This window comes from Coturnix japonica, chromosome 3, assembly GCF_001577835.2.
Source record: "Coturnix japonica isolate 7356 chromosome 3, Coturnix japonica 2.1, whole genome shotgun sequence".
Taxonomy (NCBI): Eukaryota; Metazoa; Chordata; class Aves; order Galliformes; family Phasianidae; genus Coturnix; species Coturnix japonica.
This window is the reverse complement of record NC_029518.1, coordinates 27823980-27849752: the sequence shown is the minus strand read 5'-3', so window position 1 is coordinate 27849752 and position 25773 is coordinate 27823980. Positions and strand designations below refer to the sequence as shown.

The 25773-nt window shown below is 46.4% G+C and overlaps 1 protein-coding gene across 16 annotated transcripts in view; it reads left to right on the top strand.

Annotated features, from left to right (window-relative positions):
• Window positions 1-25773, top strand: part of TJAP1 (tight junction associated protein 1) — a 37061-nt gene that overhangs the window by 5030 nt on the left and 6258 nt on the right. For 8 of the 16 annotated variants that reach the window (XM_015857751.2, XM_015857758.2, XM_015857756.2 and 5 more), the window contains 8 exons: window positions 15897-15991; window positions 17502-17555; window positions 19005-19163; window positions 21944-21972; window positions 22994-23155; window positions 23751-23817; window positions 24273-24302; window positions 25518-25625. In XM_015857751.2, the coding sequence (XP_015713237.1) occupies window positions 19038-19163; window positions 21944-21972; window positions 22994-23155; window positions 23751-23817; window positions 24273-24302; window positions 25518-25625 (522 nt within the window). In that variant the 5' untranslated portion in view covers window positions 15897-15991; window positions 17502-17555; window positions 19005-19037. The other 8 variants (XM_015857761.2, XM_015857760.1, XM_015857759.2 and 5 more) reach the window with 7 other exon arrangements.

Below are 25773 nucleotides of genomic sequence, written 5' to 3'. Positions count from 1 at the left end.
TCTGTGTGTGGATACCCTCCTTATGGGCTGCTCTGGAACAGCATGTGCTTTAGGGCACAACGTAGCCCTGTTGTGGTGGGTGTAAAGAGTTGCTGGCTTTCACAGAAAGCGGGTGATACTGAGGGGATAAAGATTAAAAAGTGAACAGGGTCAGGATTGGGAAATAAGGTTTTCTGTAGAGATGAGGCTTGTTTTTAGGTACCTCCTGCTAGTGGCAAGAGAGAGCTAGTTTAACTTTCTGATTTCTAGGGGTCAGCAAATTCAGAACTGAGAGTCTATGGCAACTGTTGTGTCTTTGGTTGACTTCTGTATTTGTATTTTGCCCATGCGGTAAAACCGGCTTTGGCACTGTTGCACAAATCGTAACTGTGGGTTTTCTTGCTCTTGTGCTTAAAGGCTCAGTTGTCTGGTTGCATTAATGTAACACTCGTGTGCGTATGGTTCTGGAATGAAAAGCAGCAGACGAGGTAGTTTCTCTCGTATTGAGGAATCATACTTGGGCTTATAAAAAGCCTTAGGCAAATTTTACTTTGTAACGTTTGTATCAAGAGAACATAAGTTATTTTCCCAAGGCAGTAATTAGATAATTATTGTGGCAATAAGTTTTTTGACCATTATTTTAGCATATGTCACTCAGGGTAACTGAATTCAGACCTGGCTATGTCTTGCTGTGCAAGCTCTGCGCAATTCCCAAAGATGCCTTGCTTCATTGTCTCCTGAATGAGATTCCATCCTACAGCTTCCCTGCTCATTTGCAAGGGCTCTGCTGCTGCCCGGTGGGAAGGTTAAAATGTTCTCAAGAGATGACTTGGAATCTGATTAATCTCACATAAATGAAAGGCGATTGCAGTTAATTCTACTGTTTTGTTGTTGTTCTGTGTTCTATTTCTTGTTTTTTCCTTGTTTAAGGCGTCTTCCCCCTTCCATTTTACTGTATGTGATCCATACCCAATATGTAGTTCACAGTCCTGTCAAATGGGAGAAAAGAAAGCAATAGAAACAGTGGATGTTTGTTTAATTTAGAGTTGTTTTAAGTTACCTTTCTTGAGAATGGACTTCAAGTTCAAGATCCTGCTTTTAAAGCGGTTTCATTTCTCTGAGCAGAAAGTATTTCATGTGCTTAAGTATGCAACATATATTGTTCGAGCTTCTAGAATTAGATGTCTGAGTGTTGCTTGTGCTACAGTTACCGTAAATCCTAGGAAATGCAAACTTTACTGAGAAGGATTTTCTCAACTAGCTGCATTTTCCTAGCAAATTCAATCTTAATAAACATCTGCAGAGGCAGTCGGCCCACTTTCTCCTAGGAATAGTGAGCAGTGGTATTTGGGGGAAGCTTCTCAAACCAGGTCAGACCGATTCCTGAGAGCAAATCACCCTTTCTGGACTGTGCATTTTCTGTAGAATCAACTTTAAAGTGTACCTGTTCTTTTCTTGATTTGATTATACCTTTGTAATAGGTTCCCAGGTGTATCTGGAATGGCTGTAACAGAATTCAATGTCGTCGAAGCTCCAGCTGGATGAGTAGAGCTGTATTACTGTGCAACTCTGGAGATGATTTACTGTCCGCCTGACAACTTGCAATATAAACATTAGTCCAAGCATGATCTTGTCCCAAAACCCCGCCTATGCAGGGAGCCAGGAGTCTTCCTGCCACGCGCCATAAATCGTTTTCAGTTTGCTCATTCCCGTGCATTTGAAAAACAGCTGTGCATGGGGGATTAGCAGTTTGCAGAAGGCCCGTGCGGGGCTAAATTAGGGTCTCTTGCTCTGGTGGTGAATACCAGTAATGGAATAGCCAGAGTGCTTCTCTGCAGCAGGAGGCAATTTACTCTGGGAACAGGGGGTTAGGGCTGGGGGTACAGCAGCCATGGGGGAGAGTGCTGTACTGCAGTGCTGCAGTGGGAGCTCAAGTGCCTGCCAGGTTGCCCAGCATGGTGAGGGACTGAAAAATCATTGTAAGCTGTGGGGCTTTTATTTTAGTTATTTTGTTACAAACGCACAAATGCAATAAACATAATTCGTTTATCCAAAATGCAAGCAGACTGCTTTTGTCTTTTAGGAGCCAAAGGGCTGTAGAGGTTTTTTTGTGTGTGTGTCTGTGTGTGAAGTGTGATTTCCCCTTTGTTTTAGCCCCTGGTGGCAGAATCTGATTCTAGGTGGCCATCTGGGGCTTCACAACTAGCTGCAGCTTTTAGGAGAAGTTTTACTGGGCCGCTTGGATTTATGACAGCTTTGCAGTTTGAGCTCCCGAAGTCAGGCTGTTGTGTTGTCTGGGTTAATTTAAATTACCTCCAGGAACCTTTAATGACTAACATGTGTTTATGGTGAATCCTCCCATTTTTCCAAACCCCGAAAGCATGATCTATTTCATAACTACAAATATTGATGCTGTTACATCAATGCTGGGTATGTTTGAGCCTAGAGACAGTTGGTGCCTTCAGGTCTTTTTGTAATAAAAAAAGAATATTCAGATTCTGCTGTACAAATGAGGCTAGAGAGTAGAGTTCAGATACCTCCTGCATATGCTGGGTGATGGACCAGCTGCTGAGTAATGCAGATATAAGTAGATCATTTTATCTGGGCTGGTGTCTCCATCTACAAATCCCCTCTTGGGTGGGTTGGGTAAGAATCTGGGTGGAATGTGTCAGTGGGGCACCGCCTTTTAGCTGCATTGGTGAAACACAAGTGCTTCCAGGCTGTACCATAAGCATCCATGAGGCAGAGAAAATAGGCTCTGGGTAAAGCAGAGGACTTGTTTCCAAAATGAATACAGTTAGAAAGGTCCTTAGTGTTTTGTTGAGGCTGCTGCTCAGACATCCCTCTGAAATAGGAATATTATACTGGAGCCTCCTGCTTTGTTCTCCTCTGTCAGTGATTTGGGGAGAACAGCTGGAAGGACTCATGATAGGTGCCGGAGCCTAAGAGTTGCCTCCTTCTTGTTTTTCTAATCAATTTTGGTGAAAGGCTGTACAGTCAGTTTGGTTCTTTGTGCCACGATGAGATGGAGGCCAGATAGTACCGAATGTATTTGTGGCTGTTTATGTGGGCATTTGAGATGTGGAAGGCACCTGCTAATGGGCGGTAGGTCATTTCGTGTCAGATTGGCTGAGTTTCTATCAAGTTGGTTCTTTGTTGTGGCAATGCGTGTGGACTGTCGATGTTTGGGGATCCCTATTATCTACCTCTGATGCAGAAGATTTTCCTCCTCTTTGCTGCCGCCTCGCTGCCCACAAGAAAAGAAATTGCCCATTTTGGGAGAGCTCCTAACCTAGAGATGGAATCAGGTGCTTTGCTCTTGCTTATGTGGGCCTTCCAGATATACACGTTGTTAGAGAGGGGCGTGGGTACCTGATCATATTGCAAACTTTCCCTCCTTGTTGCTGTTTTTGATGCAGCTGTTGGAATTCACCTTTCCCTTTTCCTGGGAACTGGTGTGAAGGAATTGCCATCGCTCAGAGCAAAGCTCAGCCTGCTTGCCTCAAGGCCTCACCCCCCCCAGGTGAGGACTTTGCCCAGCTTCCAAAGGCACAAGGTTCTTTGTTGTCCTGCGTTACCTGAATCTTCTGGGTTAGGTCTGAAGGGAACGATTCAGGGCAGTGGAAATAGCAACTTGAGGGATGCTGGAATAGGGGAGGGAAGGAAAGGATGGAGTTAGCCATACAGTTAGCTTATCCTCCCCACACCCTTCTTTTTTCTTTTTCCTCACCTGCCCAGCTGTGTAGTAGGTTAGCAGTACGTGTCTGTTCTTATTCTTATGAAAGTAGACTTTGTTCTCTGAAGACTGCTAATCATGCCCCATGGGGGTGTAATCAGTTATAAGGTATTTAATACGGTGCAGGCGGGAACAGGCCGCCTGGCTGGGCTGGCAGATTGCAACACTACAATTATAAAGGGCCCCTTTCCCCCACTCACCCGCCCACTGGTGGCAGGATGAGGGTTGTACCTTAAAACAGCTTTTAGTCTATGAAAAATAAAGGTGTAGTGGGGGTGGAGAGAGGAGAGGCAGAGGAGGCAGCTCCTATTCTGGGAACTGGGCAGATGGAAACGCTCTGAATGCTGAGGCCATGGCTGGTTGTGCTGTCGAGACTTGTGGGCATTTGGGTGCAGTCACATCTAAGTGCATTGCATGGGGCTGGCCCTTGGCAGCCTGCTGAGCATCAGGGGCTTCCGTCCTCTCTGCTCTGGGTTTTCTTGTGGTGGTTGGGGTTGGAGTGGTATGGAGTGGTTAGAACTGAAGAAGCCCTTTCTCTGGCATAGGGTGATTTAGACATCTGATCTGTTTGGGTGCTTTTGTACATCCTGCCAGGCTTCTATTTATATCTATGGATATAAATCTATTGGTAAATCTAGCCTTTCATGCCTCTTTCTCCTAAAGGCTGTTGCTAGTGCAGCAGCCTACCTTCCTGCCTTGAAAGGGAATAGATGGCTTGAGGCACTGAAATTCAACGGGCATGGGAAAGTGTGTTGCACCTCGTCTGATTTGCTCTCATTACCTAACAGCAGCCCATTCCCCTCATTGAGGGCCCTGAAGTGCACGTGTGGAGTGTGGAGCAGCAGGGCCACCACCTTAGAAACCATCCCTTCTCTGGCAGCTTGCTAGATTCATTGGTGCACCTCTGGAGCTTGTGGCCACGCTGACTTTTCCTCTTCCAGGATCCCCAGAGATTATAGTATTTTAGGCCTTTGTTGGTGCTCTTGGAGCTCACTGGTGTTGTTCTGTGCAGTGACAGCACATGGCTCTCTCCCATATGTGTGCTCTTCACTTCCTGGAAAGTAGAGGGGGATTTCTGTTCTGCTGTTCCAGCTTGTGTTGTATAGTTTCTGTCAGTCTTATGAAATCTGACATTCCTGTGCTTTGCTGAGGTTTAGAACCCTTTAATAACTGAATTCTTCAGAAAGCCTTTTGGATTTCCAGGCACTGCCTGTGAAAAAGTGGTATTTTTTTTCTCTGGTGAGAGTGTGTGGCTGCTGTAAAATAGTGGGACAGCAGGTTCCTTATGCATTGTATTTTTGTATGCTCAGTCTTCTCATGTTTGTTTAATAATGTGGTGTCAATGCTGTTGGAGAGCAGGGTAATGTGCAGTGAAGATCAGATCTGTTTCTGTGGGCAGTGAGGACAGCGTTAGGATAGGATGTGGAAATGATCACATCCCAGAGAAAAGCTGCTTGACTTCAGTTGGGGTGGTTTCCTGAGGGAGGATAAGGGTTTGGGTACCTGGAGTGCTTGAAGGGGCCCAAGTCAGCTTCCTTTCAGCTCTGCCCCTTCAGGTCAGCAGGACTTAGTGTTGCATTCTCCCCTTGCCTTGTAGGAAAAAGCAGGGAAATTCCCTTCCCAGGCTACTGTGCAGCACTCTGTTCCTGCCCTGGAATGCGATTGCTTCCTGGCCGTGATGGTGGCTCCTCTCCCCACACTATGTGTGCTCAGTTGGTGCTTCTCCTGCCGTATGCTTTGTCTCTTGCCCGTGGCTTCAAGTCACCTGGAGAGCTTCAGAAGGCCCAGTGGAAGATTTTGGGGCCGAAGCTGTTGTTGGGGCCCTGGCAGTAGCAGGGCTGGCGTGCGTGGGGAGCGTGGCGGGTGTCAGCCTGGCGGGTGTGTGGGCTTGCTGCTTGTTTTCCTTCCCTGCCTGGTGAGGAATGCAATGTGTTTGCCTTCCTTGGCCTGTGGTTGCAGCCACATTCCTGCACTGGGAGTCAGCACGGCGTGGCGTGCTGTTCATGCCCCCTGGCTACATGCTTTCAGCTCCACATCAAAGGTGTGTTTGGTGTGTAGCTTGTGCCATTCCTGGCCACACCTGGTGGCCTGCAGGCATGCAGGAGGTGGAGTCTGGCTGTGTTTGCAAATGGCATTCAGGGTTCAGACTTCTTGCTTGTGGAGAGGCTGGAGCTGAGTCCTTGCTAAACAACCCCAGGAATGCAGCAGGAGAGCTGAGCAGCACAGTCACTCCAGGGGCATGTCCTAGCAGCAATGTTTCCTTTATAGCTGCAGCAAAATAACTCATACTTGCTTCTCCAAAGAAACTGTTTGCTTGGGTGTGTTGTAGGGTTTAATTTACACCGCTAAGGCCAATTAAGGTTGGCTTGTCCCCCAGCAGCCTGTATGATGTTGGCACTCAGCAACGACTGAGTGGCTCGTGCCATCAAATTGTGTGCTTAGTACAAACTGTGCATGAGATGTCTTCCTGGAGACAGAATGACCCCAGGATTTAAGCCAGGTAGGAGCACTCCCCTCCCCCACCCCCAGTCAGTGTGAAGTGTAATGTATTACACAAATAAGTTACCACTAAACTGTCCCAGCTTCTGGAAAAACCTACTTCTGACTAGTACTTAAAGGGAAGAGCACTGGAAGCTTGGTAATGAACTGCAAATCAAGATGCAGATGCCTTATTTTGGGTCTTGCAGATGGTCTAGAGAAACAGGCACTAAGATCTTTCATGTCCCTGTCTTACAAGCCATCCTAGTTCTATGTACATAAGTCTTTTGTTTGCCTAGCTCAGGGAAAAAATAGTCTCTTTGCTGGTGCTAGTGTGAGGATGGGTGCTTTGTGAACAAGGTCTGTGGGAAGAAAAGTGGAACATCATCTGTCCTGAGTAAACTCTGGGCTGTTGGGCTGTTCAGTTCATTAACCAATTTGCTTTTATCTTGGAAACTTGCTGTTCCCCTTCTGAAAATTTCTGTGAGCCTTTGGTTCTCTGACCGGCCAATTGCTTCCACATTAGAATTTGTCTTCTGAAGAAGAAGACCTCCTTACTGCCATCCTTAGACAGAAACAGGCATGAAAGAATGGACATTTGAAAGTGCTCTGGCTTTATAGCGTAGCATTTGAGTTTGGGCCATGGCTTTAGTCCTTGGATCAGTTGCTGCGGGCTGGTCCGTGCTCCTGTTACTTCAGAAGGATGTATCGTTTTTCAAAGCAAGAACTCAATGATAGATGATTAGGGAGATGTTGCTTGTTGCAAAAGGTAAATGATTGTGAAAGGATTGGAAATGATTTGTGTTGGTCTCTCCTCTCCCCTGATTTTATGTAAACTGAGCATTTGATTTCATGCCATTTGCCACTGACTCTACCTGACTTCTAGGACTCAGGTGTTGGGGAGAAAGTGTATTGCCTGAAACTGTTTTCCTTCCTCTATTTGGCAGTGCCAAACTCAACAGTGTATCCTGTGGCAACATGAAGTGTAACAAAATATAAATAAGCCTAAAACTGGATTATGTGGAAAGTTATTGATTGAACGTTTAATTGTATATAATAATTGCGTGTTCCAGCTTTGTCATGCAACGTGGGCCGCAGCTGCAAAAATGAAGGTTTTAGGATTAAATATTCCTTCTGCTGCTACTTTCTGATTGCCAGGAAAGGAGTAAGGCTGATTCTTGTGCTTTTACTTGCCTATCAGTGAGTTTTAATATGTTGTGTGTGGGGGGAAGTTGGTTTGACTTCACTGCTGGCTTTCAGGAACTTGTAGGAATCCTGATCTCTCTGCTTTGATGTCCAGTCCCAAACACCTTTACCAGGGAGGTGTGCTCCCCTAGCTAGAGCATTAACTTTCACCAAGTAGCTACATCTCCCCCTGGTGGGACAGAGAGCAGAAAGCAGAGCTGTGGTTAGACCATGGGATAAAGGGAATTGTTCTTATCCTGAAGCACCTTGAGCCAACAGCAGATGAGACAGTTGAGACATTCCTTAGTCCAGAGTCACAGACTCTAGAGCCCAGCTCTTGTAGCTGCATGAAGCTGAAGACATGAGCCAACAAACACCTTCTCTTTGCAACATCTGCCTGGAAATACACTGGCATTCGTCCTTGCCCTCAGATGAGTAGTGACCTGCTAGCCTTTGGAGCGGTTTTGTCTGATATCTGACAAAAAAATAAAATAAAATAAAGTGCATATAACATGACAGCTTGCTTTTTTTAGGACATCTGGGACAACTGTCCTCTTTACTCAGAGCCCCTTAGAGCAGTGATATAGATCGGGTACTTCAGTTTTACAAGAGAAATGTCAGGCAGGGGATTCAGTGCTAGTCTGGACAAGCTGCCCTTGTGGTAAAACCAAAGAGCCTGGCCTTTGCTGCAATTGCCCCTTGGGAGGGTTCATGTTCATGATTACCTCCTGCTGAAGAGCCATATTTGTCATTATTAGCAGTGTTGAAGGAGCCAGTTGATGAGAGTGCTAACTGTGCCCTGAGGAGGAGTTTTGTCTGAGAGAAGAATCGAAGAAGCCATGTGCTCTGGGGTTGGATGTCCGTGGTGGTCTTCCCAAGGAGGGAAAGTGAAGCCTGGGGATGTAACACAGCATACGTGGAAGGCTGATTAGAGCAGGCCCCTCACGTGCCATCTGTGGGGTGAAGGATGGAGGTGTGGGTCCCTGCTGCCACTGTTAGGATCCTGTTGATATGAGGACTAGCGGGAACCCAGAAGAATGGGAGAAGGGGCATAGCCAGAGTGGTGTGCCTCATACAGGTCACCAGAGAAAGATGGGTGGGTGGATCTGTTTGCTTTTCCTAAACTGGATTAAACCGTGTTGTATTTCTGCGACTGAACTCTCAGCATAGAATCTTTCAGCAGTTCAGTAGAGCTGAAGGCTAAGAAATGCATTCAAAACAAATAAAAAAACCTAAAACAGGTGAGGCAAACTGAGGCAGATTAACTGTGGGACCACACCACAAAAAAGAGAAGATGCTCCAGGGTTACGTTCTGCTTCAGGAACCATGCTGCTCTATTGTTTACAGAGTTGAGACAAGTTTTGTGCCTGTTCCTGCCCTTGGCTCACGCTCTCTATCTGGTAGGCCCAAAGCATGTTTTTGAAAGCAGCCTCCTTTCCTTGTTCGTGCGTCGTGGCCTGTTGAGACTGCTACAGCCAACGTGTAGGTGTGGGTGCTCCAATGCTCCAAATCACACCTGGCTGCAGAGGCCAAGTGGAAATCAATGAGGAGTCCTCGCTGCAGTTTCTAGAGCTGTGACAGCTATGACTTGGGTGAGGGGGGAGACATCCCTGCCTGACAGGATACATGCTTTGTGAAGGTGTTGGCAGCACCATCACTCCTGACTTCTTGGGAGGGAAAGTGGCAGGATAGGAGCAGGCTGTGAACTGTTTCCTCTTTTCTTGCTGCAGTTGGGCAGTTTTATTGCCCCGCTACCTCTTCTGTTCCTCTCACTGCCAGCTCATAAAGAGCTATTACTTATTGCAGGTAAAGTAAGGCCCAGGCTGGTCGATTGAAGGTCAACCTACTGGTGTCCTCGCACAGTGCTGGAGTCTGTAATTTTACTTCGTTGTACTGTCTGCTGCCTGTATTCAGTGCTGCAGAGATCATAAAATATTTGTTCTAGATTTTTTTGTGATAAATAGCACAAAGGATGGCTCAAGTTTCCATGGCAATGCATCTGAATGTGCTTCTGTGTCACTGAAGAAAGAGGGACTTTCAGTTGATTAATGTTTAAAGGTTTTCCCTGAGAAAGGGGATGGTGGTGAAATTGCATGTTAGGTGTTTGCCTGCCTTTGGGTAGTACCTCTGCTCCTGATGTATAATCTGGAGAAGGAGGGAGCTGACATTTGGCTAATGGCGAAGATGGACTGTGTTGTGCAAACTGCAGCTGGACTCCTGACCATGCTTAACTGTTTGGATACAGATCATGCAGCTGCATGATCACACAACAGTTAAGCCTGTGCCATTCTCTGCCTCTCACATCTGACCATCTGCTAGGCAAAAGCTAATTAAACCAAAATGATTCTTGCTGGGATTAAACCCTAACAGCAGAGAAAATTGAGAATTGTACAAATATTGTTCTCCCGCTACTCGATCAGGATTGCTGCTTTATTTGTGTATGTAATTCAACTCACTGCTGTCAGGTAGGTGTTTAGCTCATGCAGGCTTTCCTTCTTTTTAGCCCAGATCGCTGCTGGTGTAGGTGCGAGAAATAGGGCTTTGTCTTGCTGAATTTTCCTACATCTCTTTTTTTGTGACAGCTGAGTCTGTTCTCCTTTTTGGAGAACATAATTTGCATGGAATTTCATGCAGATGCAGTGTGCGAGGCTTTCTCTCCCAGCGCCTCAGTTTCTTTCCTTATTGATGGAAATTTCTATTGTCCTTTCTCAATGCTTGCCAGTACGGTGAGTGTGAATCCTGGTTTTGATATTGGGGCCATGGACCCTCAGAGCTGCTGGAAGCTACCGGTGCGAATCTGAGATTAGACACCAAGTAGTTGATTGTGAAAATGTACCTGCAGCCCTCTGAGGGTTGGAATTTATATCTCATAAAATAAAGTGTGGTTCCCTTAGCAACTGAACTCTCATATGTACCTACAGCCCGTGTTGCCATGTGATCAGGGTTCAAAATAGCTCTTTTCAAAAAATAACAAATGAAGTGGCCTTTCAGTTCTGATTTTGGTGCTTCTCCTGGTACTGAGCAGAAGTGACAGCTCACTCTGTTCCTGAGAATGGTGGCACAATTATTTTGGTGGCTGATGAGGAATATAGTTCCCTGCGAGGGGCTTAGAATATTTTCCCTGTTGTCATTGTGTGCTAAAAGGGAAAGCTTGTTGCATGGGAGAGGAAGTGAGCTCTGCAGGGTAGCTCAGAGGTGCCAAGGGAAGGCAGTGGTGAAACAGAATTGCTGCAGTGGGTGTGAGGAGGGATAGTGAGCTCAGAGACCACAGGGGAGAAACAAGTAGAAATGGAAGCGAGCACAACAAAAGAACGGGGATGAACCGTCATGGTACTTGGGGAGAAATGGTTCAGATGGTCTTTAATTGAGGAAGGAAAAGACTGGTAGTTCGAAACTGCTGGAAATTAACTTTGACAGACTTGTTTCAAGAGGAAATGCTGTGGGAACTGGGGAGATAAGAGGCGATTTTAGAGTGTCAGCACATCGCATCTGTGACTTCTCACTTGTTTTGTGTATGTGATTACCACACTGTTAGCAACTGTGCCTCCTGCTTTGGTGGGAGAGGGCAGCCATAAGGCCATGCCTGGGGGCCCTTAGCTAACATGCTCAAACTCCACACTCGGGTTGCTCAGGTAAGCTGTTGGTGAGCCATTCCCTTAGGAATGAATGAGAGTGTGGAGAACATTCCCTTCTGTGTGTCCAAACCGGTCCAGGTATGTTGGACATTAGCTAGCAGAAGTTGTGTGAGTGCATGGAGAGCAGGGTACGGCACAAGCGCTTGTTCTCATACTTCTTCTCTTGCTCAGAGAGTGGAGAAAATGTCACGCTATGTAGGTCTCAGCTCTGTGATGATAAAAATCTTGTAGTCATATCAATGTCAGTAAATTCAATACCTCAATATGTGATGTGGTTAGCTTATATTGATTCTAAGAGAGATGCCACTCTTTTTTCTTAAGGAAAAACAAACAAACAAGCAAACACAGAACCTTCTTTGGAAGCAGGGAGGGACAAAAAGGGTTAACTTCAATACTGTTAAGGATTATGCCTGCGCAGGGAAGTTGTACTGATTCAACTTAATCAGATTAGAAACAGTTGTGATTATATTAGCGCAGCATTCTTGTATAGGCATTCTTAATTTAGTTTGTCTTGTATCTATCTATTTAACTTAAGTTGATTCAACACAAAGTGCTCTAAAACTGAATTAAAAACATTTACCCAGGAGGGTTATACCATTTTACATTATTTTCTAATTCAATTTAATTTAGTGTAGTGTATATGTAGACAAGACCGTGGGGAAAAGGCTGATCTTTTTTATTACTTGCTGAACAGTATGTCATGTTTGGCTGCAGCCATGTGATTATGGAATGAAAGGGCCTGTTGTGGTGCATGGGGATGGAGGATGGGCGCACTGATCACTGCAAACCATTTGCTTTGTCATTCTTAGCCACAGCATGTGATTGTAGATTGTTCCTCCTTATAGAGTGGGACTTCCTTGGCTAGCACAGGTATGAGACCCCTGGAACACTATTTTGAGGTTGTTTCTTGGCTTGCTAATAAATTTGATGCTGCTTCCCTGACACTTCCTCACCCCAGTGTGCACGTGCCTCAGTGTGAATGGTGACTTCAGCTCCCACAAAACTCATGGTGAAGGAAGTCATTCTGTAAGCACTGCAGATGCCAGTTATCTTTCATATTGGAAAGCATGAACCCAATTGATACACATCGTTTTTTCTCCTGGTGGCTGAAGGTTCTATGACAACTAAACGCTCTACAAACCCAGTTGTACAGGTAATATTTCAGAATGAACTTGGCTGCTCTAAACATCTGTTTAATTTTCTGAAGTTTATTTTTTGCTACCACCTGCAAGCATCAGGACTGAGCATAAAGTCTCTGCAATCTTGCAGGTGTTTTCTAGGTTGGGTCACTGCAGCGAACTTGCCCATCTGTCCTCTGTTAATTATGCAAGTGATGTGCCGTGCTCCATTGCCAGTCTGTGTGGATGCTGCACTGTATGTTGGCCATCTGTGTAACTGTAGCTCATTGAAGGAGGATATGTTCTGAAGAGCAAATTTAGGCAAGCATGTTGGTTGCAGTAATGGTGCATTCTCTAGCATTGCTATGTTTTCTGTTAGAGGGACAGCTCAGTGACTTGCAGTCCTTGCAGTTGAGAAGTTGGAGGCTGTAGCTTTCCCATAACTTTAACTTAAAAAAAAATATCATGGGCTGAAACAAGAGAATTGCTGATATTAATTGCTGGGATGGGACTTAGGGACTTGGACCTAGGCTCTGGAAGGTTGCAGCCAGAACCACCTTGAGAGAGTCAAAAAGATCACTAAGCAAACTAAAACGATCCAACTAAAGGAATCTCTGAGCAAACCAAATGGCCTTTTGGTCTGTCAGTGTTTCTGGATGAGAAGCCCCTTCTGTAGCTGTTGGTGCTAAAGGTAACTTGGCAGGTGACCTTTTGTCAAGCTGGTTCTTGTGCAATTTCATATGTAGCCATTAAAGGTGGTTCTATGTTATATGGATTAGAAAGCTAGCATTCATTTCCTGGTCAGAATCTCCCCCGGGTATTTTTATTCTCCATTAACATTCCTTCTGGGGATTGTATTCGGGTCTTTTGCTTCCTGTCCTGTTCCTGTTCAGATGTTAATCAGCTGTTGTGTTCTATTCCAGTTACATGTGAGAGATGTTAGTGTTTCTGATCCGTTCTGGCGTTTATAAAAGGGTTAGGGGAGCTAAGCTGTTCTTAGCACAGTGACTAGATAATAATCCATAGTTAAGGATAGGGAGCCCAGCTGAGTTGGGAGGTGGGGATCTTTGTATTGCACATGGAAGGAGTGAGGCCATAAGAGAAGTGTGATTCTGATAACTTGTGAGAGTCTTTCACAGGGTGCATGTACGTGACAGACACATGATATGTCCTGTTTGGTGGTATTTATATTCAGCAAGAACTAAGCAAGACTAGAGTCCATGGATTTAATTTCCTTTGGAAATATGCTAGGTGTTAGGCCGGCCTATTCTTCAACAGCAACCACGATCCCTTTCTCTTGCTATCTCTTGAAGTTGCTCCCATGCAAGGAACAGAGATTTCTGCTTAATAGCCAAGGTTAATTGATATGAAAAAGCAGAAATGAGCAATAATTCTTCTGAAACTCAATTCTAATCCAAAAGACACTCTAATGCTGTTACTCAGATGTGACCTGTGAGTATTAACATGCAAGTAGAACTGAGATGCAAGTCTGTATGCTGGGAGCTGCTATCTCTTTTTATTTTAAACGGAAAGCCTGGGAGCCTCAAAGTAACCAGCAGCAGAATGGATCTGAACGTATTTTTAATTGAATTTCCTTCTCTGCATGAAAGGAACTCATTAAATGTTAAAATACCCTTTAATAACCCTGCGGTCCTTTTCCATTCTGCTTGGCGTGAGCAGTCTACAGGGGCTGCTTCTTAACTCAGACATGATCTTCTGTCCTCGACAGGATCTCTCAGTGCAGTTTCTACATTCCCCATCTCTCTGATGAGTTGTCTTGATCAGGTTGACTGCAGCAGTAACTTGTGTAATCTGGCTTGAGACTTGCAGGGGCTGAGGTTGGCTCTGTCCATAAGCACAGGAAGACAAGTGACAGATCTCTTGCTGTTGCTTCCAACGAGGCTAACAAGGAGAAACTGTTGCTTCCTAATTCTTGCCAGTCTCCAGTTGAATCTGGTATTTCAGCTGTAGGCTGGTTAAACTAGGTGAAAATTCTGGGTTAGCTGTGTGATTATATAAGTGGCACGGGACAGCAGCAGCAAATACTTCTGCACAGGAGTGTAAAAAAGTGATTGGAGTTTTTTGGAGTATTGATATGCTGATAGCCAATGGATGTTCCTGTAGTGTTGCTTTAGAAACAAATGTGGCTGTGTTATGGAAGGTATTTTCTTTGTCATGCAAGCTTATCTTTCTGATTAAAGCGCAAGATCAAAGAAATGCTGCTTTTGAAAGGAAAATGTTGGACAGATGATGCTGAAATAAGGAACGTTCTCTGCAGCAATATCACTGTATTTCTGTTAAGGATGGAAAACTACTGTTTCTGAACACTGGTGAACAGGCAGTTGTATGGGACCAGAAAAAGCAACATGAGAGAAGGTAGTGGTGAGGAACGTGTCTTAGATGTCCCGTTTCTTGTTATTGGAGAGGTGATGCAAGTGGGTAGTGCTGTGGTTTTGCAAGAATGCCATGTAGCTATTAGTTCTGTGGATCCCGGACAGAATAGTCTAAACCATACAGTGCTACATCACACCTGCTCCTGATGTGTGGTTAAATTCCATCTGTATTAAACGGTGCAGAGGACACGGCTGCTCTGGGGATGGATTTTACATGCAGGGGTGCTGTCTGATAGAAACAACTGGAGCCAAATGTGTGTGCAGTTGCAGTCAGTCACTGTCACTGCGCCCTGTCTCAGTGAAGAGGCTGTTTGGCTTTTGTCTTTGTGAGGGGGTGGAGGAATCATCAGCTTCTGGCAGTAGCAAAGTAAATTGTTAGGTTTCCCCTGCAGTCTTCTGACCCTGTATCTGTTCAAGTCTGTTTTTTATGAAGATGTGACTATTGCTGATGGGTGTTGGCCCAAGTCTGGTAGCCCTCAGTGAATTGTTCTAGTGAAGCTGTATCTGTCAGTGAGCTCAGAAAGTGTCAGGAGTTATTGTGGGTAGGAGCATGAAGACAGTAGAATTGGAGCTTCTGCATATGATAGCCTGCTAGAAAGAGAACTGCAAATGCTAAGGGGTGTTATTGGGAAAGATGGATAAGGCAGATAAAAGGGACTAAGAGGTTCGGTTTCCTCTTGTATTACAGTGCTAATTAGAATAGCAACATTTGGGCTGAAGAGCTGCCTGCTGCTGTAGCTTCACACTTAAAAAGCTACGTTTTTCCTGCGTACAACAGAATGTGGACTTGTAAGCAAGCTTCTTCAGAGGCTTGTGAATACTTCGAGTGTAGAGCAGAATTAGCGCTTTCTTCTGTTTCTAGGCACTGCCTATGTCCATTTCTACTTAGAAGCACAAGGTCCATCGATCTGCGGAATGTGTCTGTTGCTCTCTGAATGGAGTAGCAGGGGATTGAGCCACCTCGGAAGCAAAGAATGCCTGGATATTGTAGGCAGAGGGGGCCTAACTGTGTAGTTGCAGTGAAGTCTGCAGAACAAAGTTAGGCTGGTGTGGTGGGCTGGTTGGGGCAGAACGACAGAAGCTGGATTCCTGATACTGGTCAGACTGCCTTTCAGGCTGGTTACTGTTCTGCACAAGCATCCTGCTCAGTGGTGGGATGATTAAAAGACCTTCCCTTTCTGGGATGCAGTGAAGACAAGGAGCTTCTCTTGCTCTAGAGGCTCCTGTAATTAGATAGTAGCCTGATGGTGCAGCAGTTTGCTTCTGACTCTTGCCCTGGCACCAGGCTGTGGGTTGCTGTGCGCGTGCCTGGCTGTTTCCATGTATTGTGTCCATAGGTGACTGACACTTAGTTTCCTTTCTCATGTTTCAGGAGCTGTTGGCCAGATGCTGCTGGATGCTGACAGGGGAAAGCTGATTCTGAGACAAGCAGTCAGAAATGTTTGGACACATCGTCATTTTGGATCTGTAAGTCCTTGTTTGAGGGAAAGTTGCCTGGAGGCAGTGTGAGTATTTGAGTGGAAATTTTGAGATTGTGATAGTAGGTTTCCAGACCTGGTATCTCTTCCAGGTGGGTGAGGATGAGATGGAAGGTAGTTTAGTTGCTGAGTATTGGGTAGGAAGTGAGACAGTCCTGCCTGAGCCTGAGGAACTGTGTGATGAGAAACAGCGAGGCCTTTAGCATTTTGTTCTGGGTACCACCGTGATGGAAACCTGCAGGGATCCATGGGGACAGCTGTTCCTGGAAGCCTTTGCTTGTTTGCCAGTCTGACTTCCAGCTGTTTCTGGGAGCTGGTAGAAAAGCAGTTTCATGCTGTCATAACCTGGTCCTTCCTGGAGTTACGCTTTTTTTTTTTTTTCCTCTCTCTCCTCTCTCATACTGCTTGCTCCGGCAGATCATTTACACTGTTGTGGAATTGTTCTTAACATTACTAGTTGAGACCTGACAATAGCATTGCTGTAAGGAAGGGGGCTAGACAGTTTGTTGGGTCAGGGCCAGCACCAGGGCACCTTTCAGTTTGTTTTGGCAGAGCTTGAGTTTGCATGATCCTGGTTGCCTGCCTGTTCCATTCACCTTCCATCTGGCTCTCCCCATATGCATACAACTACTCCACACCCTTCACTTCTGTCCCTCCTCCCAGGGCTTGGTGCCACGGATAGGGGAAAAAGCAGCAATAGAGGTGCATCAGGAAAGGGAAGACTCCTCTTCAGTCTCTCTCATGTCAGTGACGGGGTGATAGCCATAGAGCTAAGCTCTTAGAGCTGTCTCCTGGATCCAACTATTTCTCTTCAGGCAATGATGGATGCCCTGAGCTTTGAATACAGGAGATCCTTTCTGAACTTGTGTTAAATCCTGGATTGGATGGGCAGTATTTCACAGAAACCTATTTGCACCAAAGTAGAGCATGACATGCTGCATGCAGGAAGCCAGAAGGCAGCTTGTCTTCTCACTTGTAGAGGTGTGAGCTGTCACGGTGGTATGCGCGGGAATGTAATGTTTTGGCTCAAAGGAGAGTCTGATAATTACCAACTCATTTGTAAGTGCACCTTTAGCAAGAAAAACTGACTTAGCAATTACTTCATTTGTCCTTTTTAGCATTTAGGCTTCACAGTCTGCAGTATCAGAGAAAATTAGCAGTAAGGGTCCCATTTCACAGGGGATTTGTTTAGTCCTTCCTGGAAGCAAGGTTTTCTAGAACCTGTTGCTTCATGAATTTGCGTGGTTTGGGTTGCTTGAGTGAGTCCTTGGGATGTGTCCTTGCCAAGTGCCTTTCTAGCTTTTGCTGGGTTATGTGGCTCAACTGTCCTAAGCTAATCTCCTTTAAAACTTACCGTTGTAGGTTGGAACAGGCACTTGTAGTGTGATAAATATCATGTTGTGCTTCATTATAAATATTCCCTCTTCTTTACACACTTACAGGGTGAGGTTTCAAACTGACTTTTTGATAATGCTAAGACATTTATTTCTCTTCTTCAGGGCATCTGAGTGAGTGTTCCTGTTTCATGAGGCTTTGAATTTGAGCCCAGGCTGGTAAGTCCTCAAGTCCTTAAGGGCTGGAGAAATGACAGTAATTCCATCTTGAGATATTTACATGAGTATCTGCTGTCCTTAACTTGTCAGGAGTTGACAGAAGAGTTAAGTGTCAGAAAGATGCAGCTAAGAAAGAGAGGATAAAGACTGAAGGTAACTCTCAGGGCTCCATTTGGGCACTGAATAACATGTAAAACTCCCCTGGCCAAAACATAAAGCAAATGAAGCCTGCTGGGTCATTGGCCTGGCAATATTCCTTTGCCAGCTGGGAGAGCCATTGTAAGTGGGCATTAAATAGCCTTCCCAGCAGATGAGTGGGAAGGGTGATCTGAGTTGTGGCACATTCTGCACTTTAGAGTTTTGCACATCAGGCTCTGTGGATTGCAGAGACGCTAAATGTTGTCAGTGATAGGATTCAGCAAGGGAAAGGGGAATGGGAAGCGGGTGCTTACTCCAAATGTATGGGGATTGTGAATGATTCATGTATTATCATCAGCATAAATCTGCTATCAGGCCCTAAAGAGACTTCTTAGCATCTCTGGGACTTGCTATCTTGTATGCAGTGGCATAGCTGAAATTCTGGCTATTTGAGGGAAAGTCTTCCTGCTCTCCACCATAGTTACTGAGTGGTGGAAAGGAAGAAGATTATTCCAGATATACAAGATAGCTGCTTTCCTTCTGTCCCACATCTTGCTTTTGTGCTGCTTCTGCTCATACAGCAGGCAAAATCTTCCTGCCCAGTACAGCTGGGGTTAAGGGACAAAAACTAGTCTGGTCTTTCTCATAGCAGTACTGCTGCATTTTGCAACTTCTGACCTTAGATGCCAACATTAATGGCAGTGCTTCCTAATTTGATGCCTCCTGCAACTTGGTCTTTGTCTTTTTCTGACAGTGAGGAGCTGTAAAAGTATGGTAGCTCCTTCTGACATGCCTCCTACAGTCTGCCCCATTTGTGTTCCTGTGTAAGCAGTAAACTCCTGAATTTGGGCTCTTTAATGACTAGAGTCTCCTCCCACATAGTTCCTGCTGACAGTGACAGCACATAATCAATAACTCCTACTGTCACTGCTGCCTGTAAGGCTTGCTGTTTCCATACTGGAAAAGGCCTTTCCTAAAGAGCCTAATCAATATGCTGCTGTGAGGCCTGTTCTCGTTTGCTATATATATCTGGATACACACAAACTACGTGAGTGTGTGTAAAAGGGGGGAGAGGATGTGCCAGCCCTCTGCTCTCACTGGCTGGGAGAAGGACACATCTATCTCTGACTTTGCTCCCTCTCCTGCAGCTGCTGCTCAAGGCTTGTGGCTGCATCCTTTTCCTGCTCTATCAGTACTCTGCATGGGGACCTGCTCTGGGACTCCAGGGGAGACTGCTTCCTGCTGGTTTGCTTCTAGGGTTCGATGGGGTGCCTGTGCCTCTCTCTTCTGTGAACTTTCTGCTGTTGGTAGGTAACCCGCTGTCGGAGCCACTCAGGAGGGAGGATGTCAAACACAGCTCCAACAAAGAAGCCTTACCGCAAGGCACCCCCGCAGCATCGTGAGATCCGTCATGAGGTTCCCATCATTCGTGACGACCAGGATGGAGTGATCTTGGCTGAGCAGAGTCAGGTAACAGCTTGCCGGGTGGCAAAGGGCTTATCACCATTGCACCAGCAAACAGGGTTTAGTTGCACTGAGGCAGGCCAGCTTGAGCAGGCAAAGGGGTTTGAGGTTTGCAACCTGAACTTCTCCTCATCGTGGTCCCTGGAGTCCAGCAGTGAGAAGGAAGTGACAGGGTGCAGAGCAGAGTTGAACGTTAAGAGCCAGACCATCTTGCCAGCACCGCCACATGGTAGGAAGATGGGACAGCGAAGTGGGAAGCGGTGCCCAAACCGCAGTCGTGGGCATCTCAGAAAATTTGTGAGCCGTAGCATGGAGACAGTTGTGATGCCTGGAGACGAGGTACACCATTCCAGTTGTTCTTTCAAGAGCAGAAGCCTGGAACGCTCACTTATGTTTAAGGAGCCCCCTGAAGTCTTGACACCGAGGAAGTTTCGGGTCTCTCCTTCACACCAGCCTCTGAAAGGGATCTTGAAGCAGCCTGGCATGCAAACCGGCCCATGCCCTGAGACCTTACGCAAGTCCCGCTCAGTTGAGACACTCTCCCATGGCCGTGGTTCGTGCAAGTACAGTGATCCTCAGCTCTGCCCTGTCCGTAAGGAGAAACGCTCTCTGGAGCACAGCAGCAGTAGTGCTGCTGACATTGCCAAACGCAAAGAGAAACGCAGAGAGGAAAAACTGCAGTTCTCCAGATTCCTGGATGAGATTAGCCAACGGGTTCTGAGTCCCATCCGCTTGCGCCCACTAGAAGAGACCAGGGGAGCACAGCAAGACCAGAATTCTACCTGTTGTGCCAGAGGCTCTGTGCCAGAAGGCCAAGGGGAAGGTCACCTGGAAGAGGTCAAAACTAAGCGTGCATCTGAAAGATCCTCCTGCCCAAGCAGAAGAAAATCAGAAAAGAAATGTGAGGGAATGGGAATGGCTTCATGCCAGAGAAAATGTGCAGAGGAGGCTGAGAGAGTTTCCAAACTAAGAAAGAAACCCATCCTTGGGAGAAAGGACAGTAAAGAGAAGCTCCTTTCTTTGGACAGAAAGGTAGTAGATCTGTGTCAGTATGAGCTGCAGCAGCTGGGAGACTTGGGGCTGGCAGGGACATCCTCTGGGCAGCAGCACTCACTGTCTTCATGGAAAAGCAGTGCAGAGGGCAAGAGGGATGAAAGGAGTCCCTGTTCACAGCTGTTACAGCCAAACCATCTATGCGCTAAACTCGAGCGGAAGCGTACAGTGGAGCGGAACCACCCAGATAAAGGATCCTTCTCCCCTCCAACACACAGGAGTTGGGAGAAGGGACCTGCCCCATCTAGATGCTCCCCTTCCTTCAGCCTGGCACTGAACAAGGTAGGTGCCAGGACTACTGGCTTTTGCAGACAGGGGTCTCACAAAGGCTAAAACTCCTGCCTGGATCTTTTCACAGCTGTAATTCCAGGACTGGGGGGGAGACAGCAGGCCCCCAGACCTCGTTATGTGGGTACTCAGTCACCAGAAGCATTGCTGCTCGTGTCTGTGCTCCAAGGGGCAGTCTGGCTCCATGTTCAATGTCCTTTTCTCCTCTGGGAGTGCTTTGGGACCATTGCCTCATTTTACTAGGCACTGCCTTATACCCTTTGCCTTGTCACTACTGTGTGCTATGTGTGGTTGTAGAGGTTAGGAAAGCAGTTGCTGGGTGATTCTGCATAAATCAATCGTTATTTGGGGTCAGAATACAAGGAGGTATTGGGTCAGTGGAATTGCCTTTAAGGACTGGAGGTTGTATGCAGGCACTAAGGTCTGTCATTTTTAAAAAGTGAAGTGGTGAAGGAAGCAGCCTCCTGATCGGCCAGAACTGGGGTAGGTTTGCCTTATTTAATATTGCTAGAAGCTTAGCAACCTCATTTGCAACTGCATGTGGCATGGCCTCTAAGCTCAGAGCTAGCTGACTGTGACACTTAATAGCCAATTTAAAGTGTTTCAGTACTTAGGGCTTCTGTAGTGCCAGCCCTACACCAGGCACCAAAAATAGACTATGGGCAGCTTGGACTTTGTGAGAATGGTCACAGCCTTGGGCTTTCACAGAAGGTATGGTTGTTGTTAGTGCTAATTAAATCTCACCCAGCTGTGCTGGCAGTCAACAGCCATTTCATGCTGCAGCACTGTCTCTCCTTGTTCTGTAGATCCCTACTCCAAACATCTGTGGGGATGTCGCCCAGAATGTTTCTTTCACAGGTTTTTTGGCTTCTGATGTTTCTTGTGCTACCTAGAATAGTTACAGTGGCTGTTTTCAGGTCTGCAGAAAGAAATCCTTTTCACAGTATAATCTAACTGGTGTAAATGGTAGATGGGATTTTTGTTTGGTTTTTTTTTAATCTCCCAAATGATGCTCTGTAATTCTTTTGTGAGGCCTTGAGGGTGTTGTGATTGCTGTGGGGACAAGTTAATTTGCAATGTATGCTGGCCTGTTTGATTCCTGTTGCCCTCTAATTGTGGATTTGTAGCAAGCTGAAACACCAGCGGAGATGACAGTGTTGCAGAAGATGCTGAGATTGCAGATGGGAGAGTAAAGTTACCTAACTTGTGTGGTGGTTTCTGGTCTAGCTGTTTTATCCTGAACCAAAACACACAGTCTGTTTTGGTATCAGACAGCAGTGATGTGTACAGAGCCCAGCTTCTTTAAGCTTCCTTATCATAATCCCGCAAAAAAGATGTGGAAGTCCCACATAGGGTCTAGCAAATGAAACTTTGTCCTCTAAGATACTATGTGAGAGCAACTCCTGTTCTGAAAGAATCTCACAGCTGTTTTCTTCCCTGTGCAGGAACCCTTGACGGATGCAGAAAGGATGAAGTAAGTGTCCTGTTCCCCCTTTATCCTTGCTGTACTGCAACTGTGTGAATGCTGATTCCTCACATCTTGCCTGTGCCACCTGTGCAGTGAAGCTGACTGGCCCTGCAGGCTCCCCATAGATCTTCATTCAGCTCTCTTGGCCTACACGGGCAGAGCTTTAGTCTGTGCCTTGCCAACCTCTGCATTGTATGCCTCGCTCTGGAGGCATGGGGGTGCAGATCTTCAGTGCAGGTGCAGGCAGAGGAGTTGGAACACAAGTGGGGAGAGAAGTGCCTTCATGTTGTGGCATCTGTTTTAATGTAAGCCATCAGAATCAGCATGCAGGAGCCTGCTGCTGAGTGAGGGTGAGAGCTGGGCCCTTTGCTGATGGTGCTGTGGGGCACAGACAGCTGCTAGTACTGTGCTTAAAGCTATAGTGAGGAACAAGAATGCATTGCTAGAGAGGAGCTGTGCTGTGCTTCTGTGTTTTTCTGAGCACAAAGGAATGAAAAACAACAGGAAATCCTTCTGACCACCAGGCATGTCCTGGCTGTGTACTAACAAAGCAGTTTGTATTAGAATGGGATTGACTGACAGCTGTGATCACATCTCTACACCCACCCCATCACCTCTCTTGCTGACCTCAAGGCTGTTTGGTGTACTTTCCACCATGTGTTAAAGGTGTGAGGGCTTCTGAACAGTTCAGGGGAGGAACAGTTCAACTCCTCTATCATATGCTGGGATAAATTATTGAGTGGGTTTTATTCACCAGTGGGGGACACTGGAGCTGAATGGCCCATCTGGCGCTGTAACCTGAGAGGGAGCTGGGTGCTGGTAACATGGCCAGATAGTGTGTTACAAAGCATGCATCTTGTAACAACAGTGCACCTCTCTGCATGGGCTGGAATCTCCTGATAGTTCAGTTCCCAACTTTTTGGGGCCCATGTGTGGGGTTGGCCCTTAGAGCAGGGCAGCAGGATATGGGTGCTGGTGTGGAGTGCCCCTTGTATGCTTAGTGGTACCTTCATTCCTTTGTGTCCAGGCTGCTGCAACATGAGAACGAGGAGCTGCGCCGACGGCTGATGTATGTGACTAACAAAATGGAAGCAATGGAGAGGGAGCTGGAGTCAGGTCAAGACTACCTGGAGATGGAGCTGGGTCAGAACCGGGAGGAGCTGGAGAAATTCAAGGACAAATTCCGTAGGTATGGAAAAGAAAAATGAAAGAGGGGTAGAGAGATCACTCCCACCAAGAGCTCCCTCAGCTGGCTTGAGCAGGCTGCGCTTTGTTGTGTTAAACAGAGAGATATGCTATATCTGCAGTTCTCTTCCAGGCTGAGGGGAGAGTAAAAGCTTTGCAGCCATTGCTTTCTTCAGGGTACAGTGTAGAAACCCAGCTCAAGGGATGGACAGCAATAGGGAATTCTATTAATTGGTTGTAAGGTGGGTTCTGTCTTGGATGGCTGTCTGACATTAACAAAAAGGAGCTGCTGACTACCTGGGATATCATACTTTAGTTAGAAATTAATGCTAGGCACTGGTTACATGGTTGTACATAACTTAGTTCAGAGGAATCTTCCAAAGTCTTTCTTACTCTCTCCAACAAAGACGTGAAAGGTCAGTTGGCCAACCTCACCTTGTCCCTAGTAACTGGGAGTCTGAAGGCCTTTATGTTGTCTTAGTACTGTGAATACTAAGGAGTATTGGGGTTGTGGAGTTGATGGGTTGCTTGGTAGTTATGAAGAAAACTTGAGCAAAGGCCTGAGAACCATTCCTGTGTGTATGTTCTTGATCCTGTAGGTTGCAGAACAGCTACACTGCTTCCCAGAGAACCAACCAAGACCTGGAAGAGAAGCTGCATGCCCTGGTAAGTGTTCTGCACTACACAGAGGAGGTAGAAGAGACATGTCAGGGGCAGAAGGGGGAAGGGTTTCTGGCTATAGCCAGCAGATGTGGTTGGTGTGGGGTGGGTTTTTGGCCATGACCATCTATTCTCCCTTCCGGCTGGTGTCACTAACTAGTTTCTTGATGTATTGAGGCCTACTTGGTCATGCACGTGAGCTGGATTGCCCACAACATAACTGCATGGTATTCCGTCATGTTGCTTCAGTCCCTCTCAAAATGCCAGGGATGTGTCAGTCAGTCTTGGGGTAGTCATCCTGGGAGGATGGGGGCTGAGCCTGTGTGCGTGTGTGTCTGTTATGTGCATTCATAACACTCATGGCTGTTTCTTTTCTCTCCCTCCCTCTCTCTTTCTCTCTCTCTCTCTCTTTCTCCTCCCCACGCTGCTGCTGGCACACACTGGGCGCGCTCACCTCTCAGGCCTCTCTCAGCCAAAGCTGGATTTTTGCAGTTGCGTCTTTTCGTTTGTGTGTTTTTTCTTTTTCCTCTTCATGTGTCTCAGCCTGTTGGTTTCATTGTCAGTCCCACATATACACCATCCCAGATGGAGGGGCCCCAGCCTTCGTCCAGCCAACGTCTCACCTGGTATCCAGCAGCTGCCCACAGATGCAGCAGGTCCTAGCTTGCAGTGCTCCATCTTAAGAGCATTTGACTCCAGGCCAGCTTGGAGCATGGTGTGCTGGGAAGTGATGCCCATAAGCTGTGGCACTGCACAAGATGTGGATGGCTGTGAGCCTTGTTTGCTCCCTTTCTTTCCCCTTCTGGGTTGTGAGCAGGCAAGTGAGCAGCTGAGATGTAGCCCGAGATGAGGGTGGGTGTTGTTTTCTAGGTGGCTTTTGTTCTAGGCATTGAATTTCTTGGGTTAATATAAATTGTGTTGATTCCTAAAGAGACTGCATATTTGGGAAGGATTCTGCTCCTCAACCCCCTTGTGCCACTGTACTTCACCTACTTCATCACTGGGCTTTGATAGTCACAGCCTTGGAGCAGACTTGATCAGTGTTGGAGGAGCTTCTTGAGAAAGGAGATGGCCTGGTTGTTCTAAGCTACTGATCCTCTCATTTGTTATATCTGAGTTTCTGTCTGCCCTGTACCTGAACTGCTAGGGAGTCTAAAGAGATAAGATCATCTGCTTTAGGAAGGGTGTTAGGGGAGCTCCAGGTGAAGCTGCACAGGTCCTTTTTCTTAGTAGAGCAAGAACTGAACTCTTTGAAGATAGTGCCCTTTCCCTGCCAAAAAGAACTGTGCATTCAGTGTTGACTGCTGATATTTATCAGCAGTATTCTTATTCTGCTGATACTGAGCAGAGGGCTGATTAGCATGAGCTCAGAGGTAGTTACTGCTGGTGGCAAGATGACTGTTCAAAACCAGTAGCTTTCCATCAGACACCCTGTGAGCCATGACATAATTAGGCTGCAAGAAGAGGGACTGCATTAAGGAGGTTCAAACTCACTAGTTGTCTCTGTACCTAGCAGAGTGGCTGTCTCCAGCTGCCTTTGGAATCCCTCATGAGGTGAAGAGCCAGGCTGTCCCCCTGTGTCTGTCTGTCTAGAAGTTTTCGTATCTCAGCTGAGCATGTCATTGTGCTATGCTTGGGGTGAAGTGGGTGGTGAAACCGGTTTATTCTGTGCTGTGGAAATTTACACTGGTGTTCTTGCATCCCAGATTAAAAAGGCAGAGATGGACCGCAAAACATTGGACTGGGAGATTGTAGAGCTCACTAATAAATTGCTTGATGCCAAAACAACTATCAATAAGCTGGAGGAACTTAATGTGAGTCTGCAAATGGTTGTGGAACTGTGTTGAGGTGTGGGCTATTTTTCTGGTTCAAAATCATTAGTGTAAACAAGCACGAGTAACTAGAATGTATATGAAAACATGGGAACAAGCAAGTAGAAAAGGGCCTGAGGGGCTGAGCAAG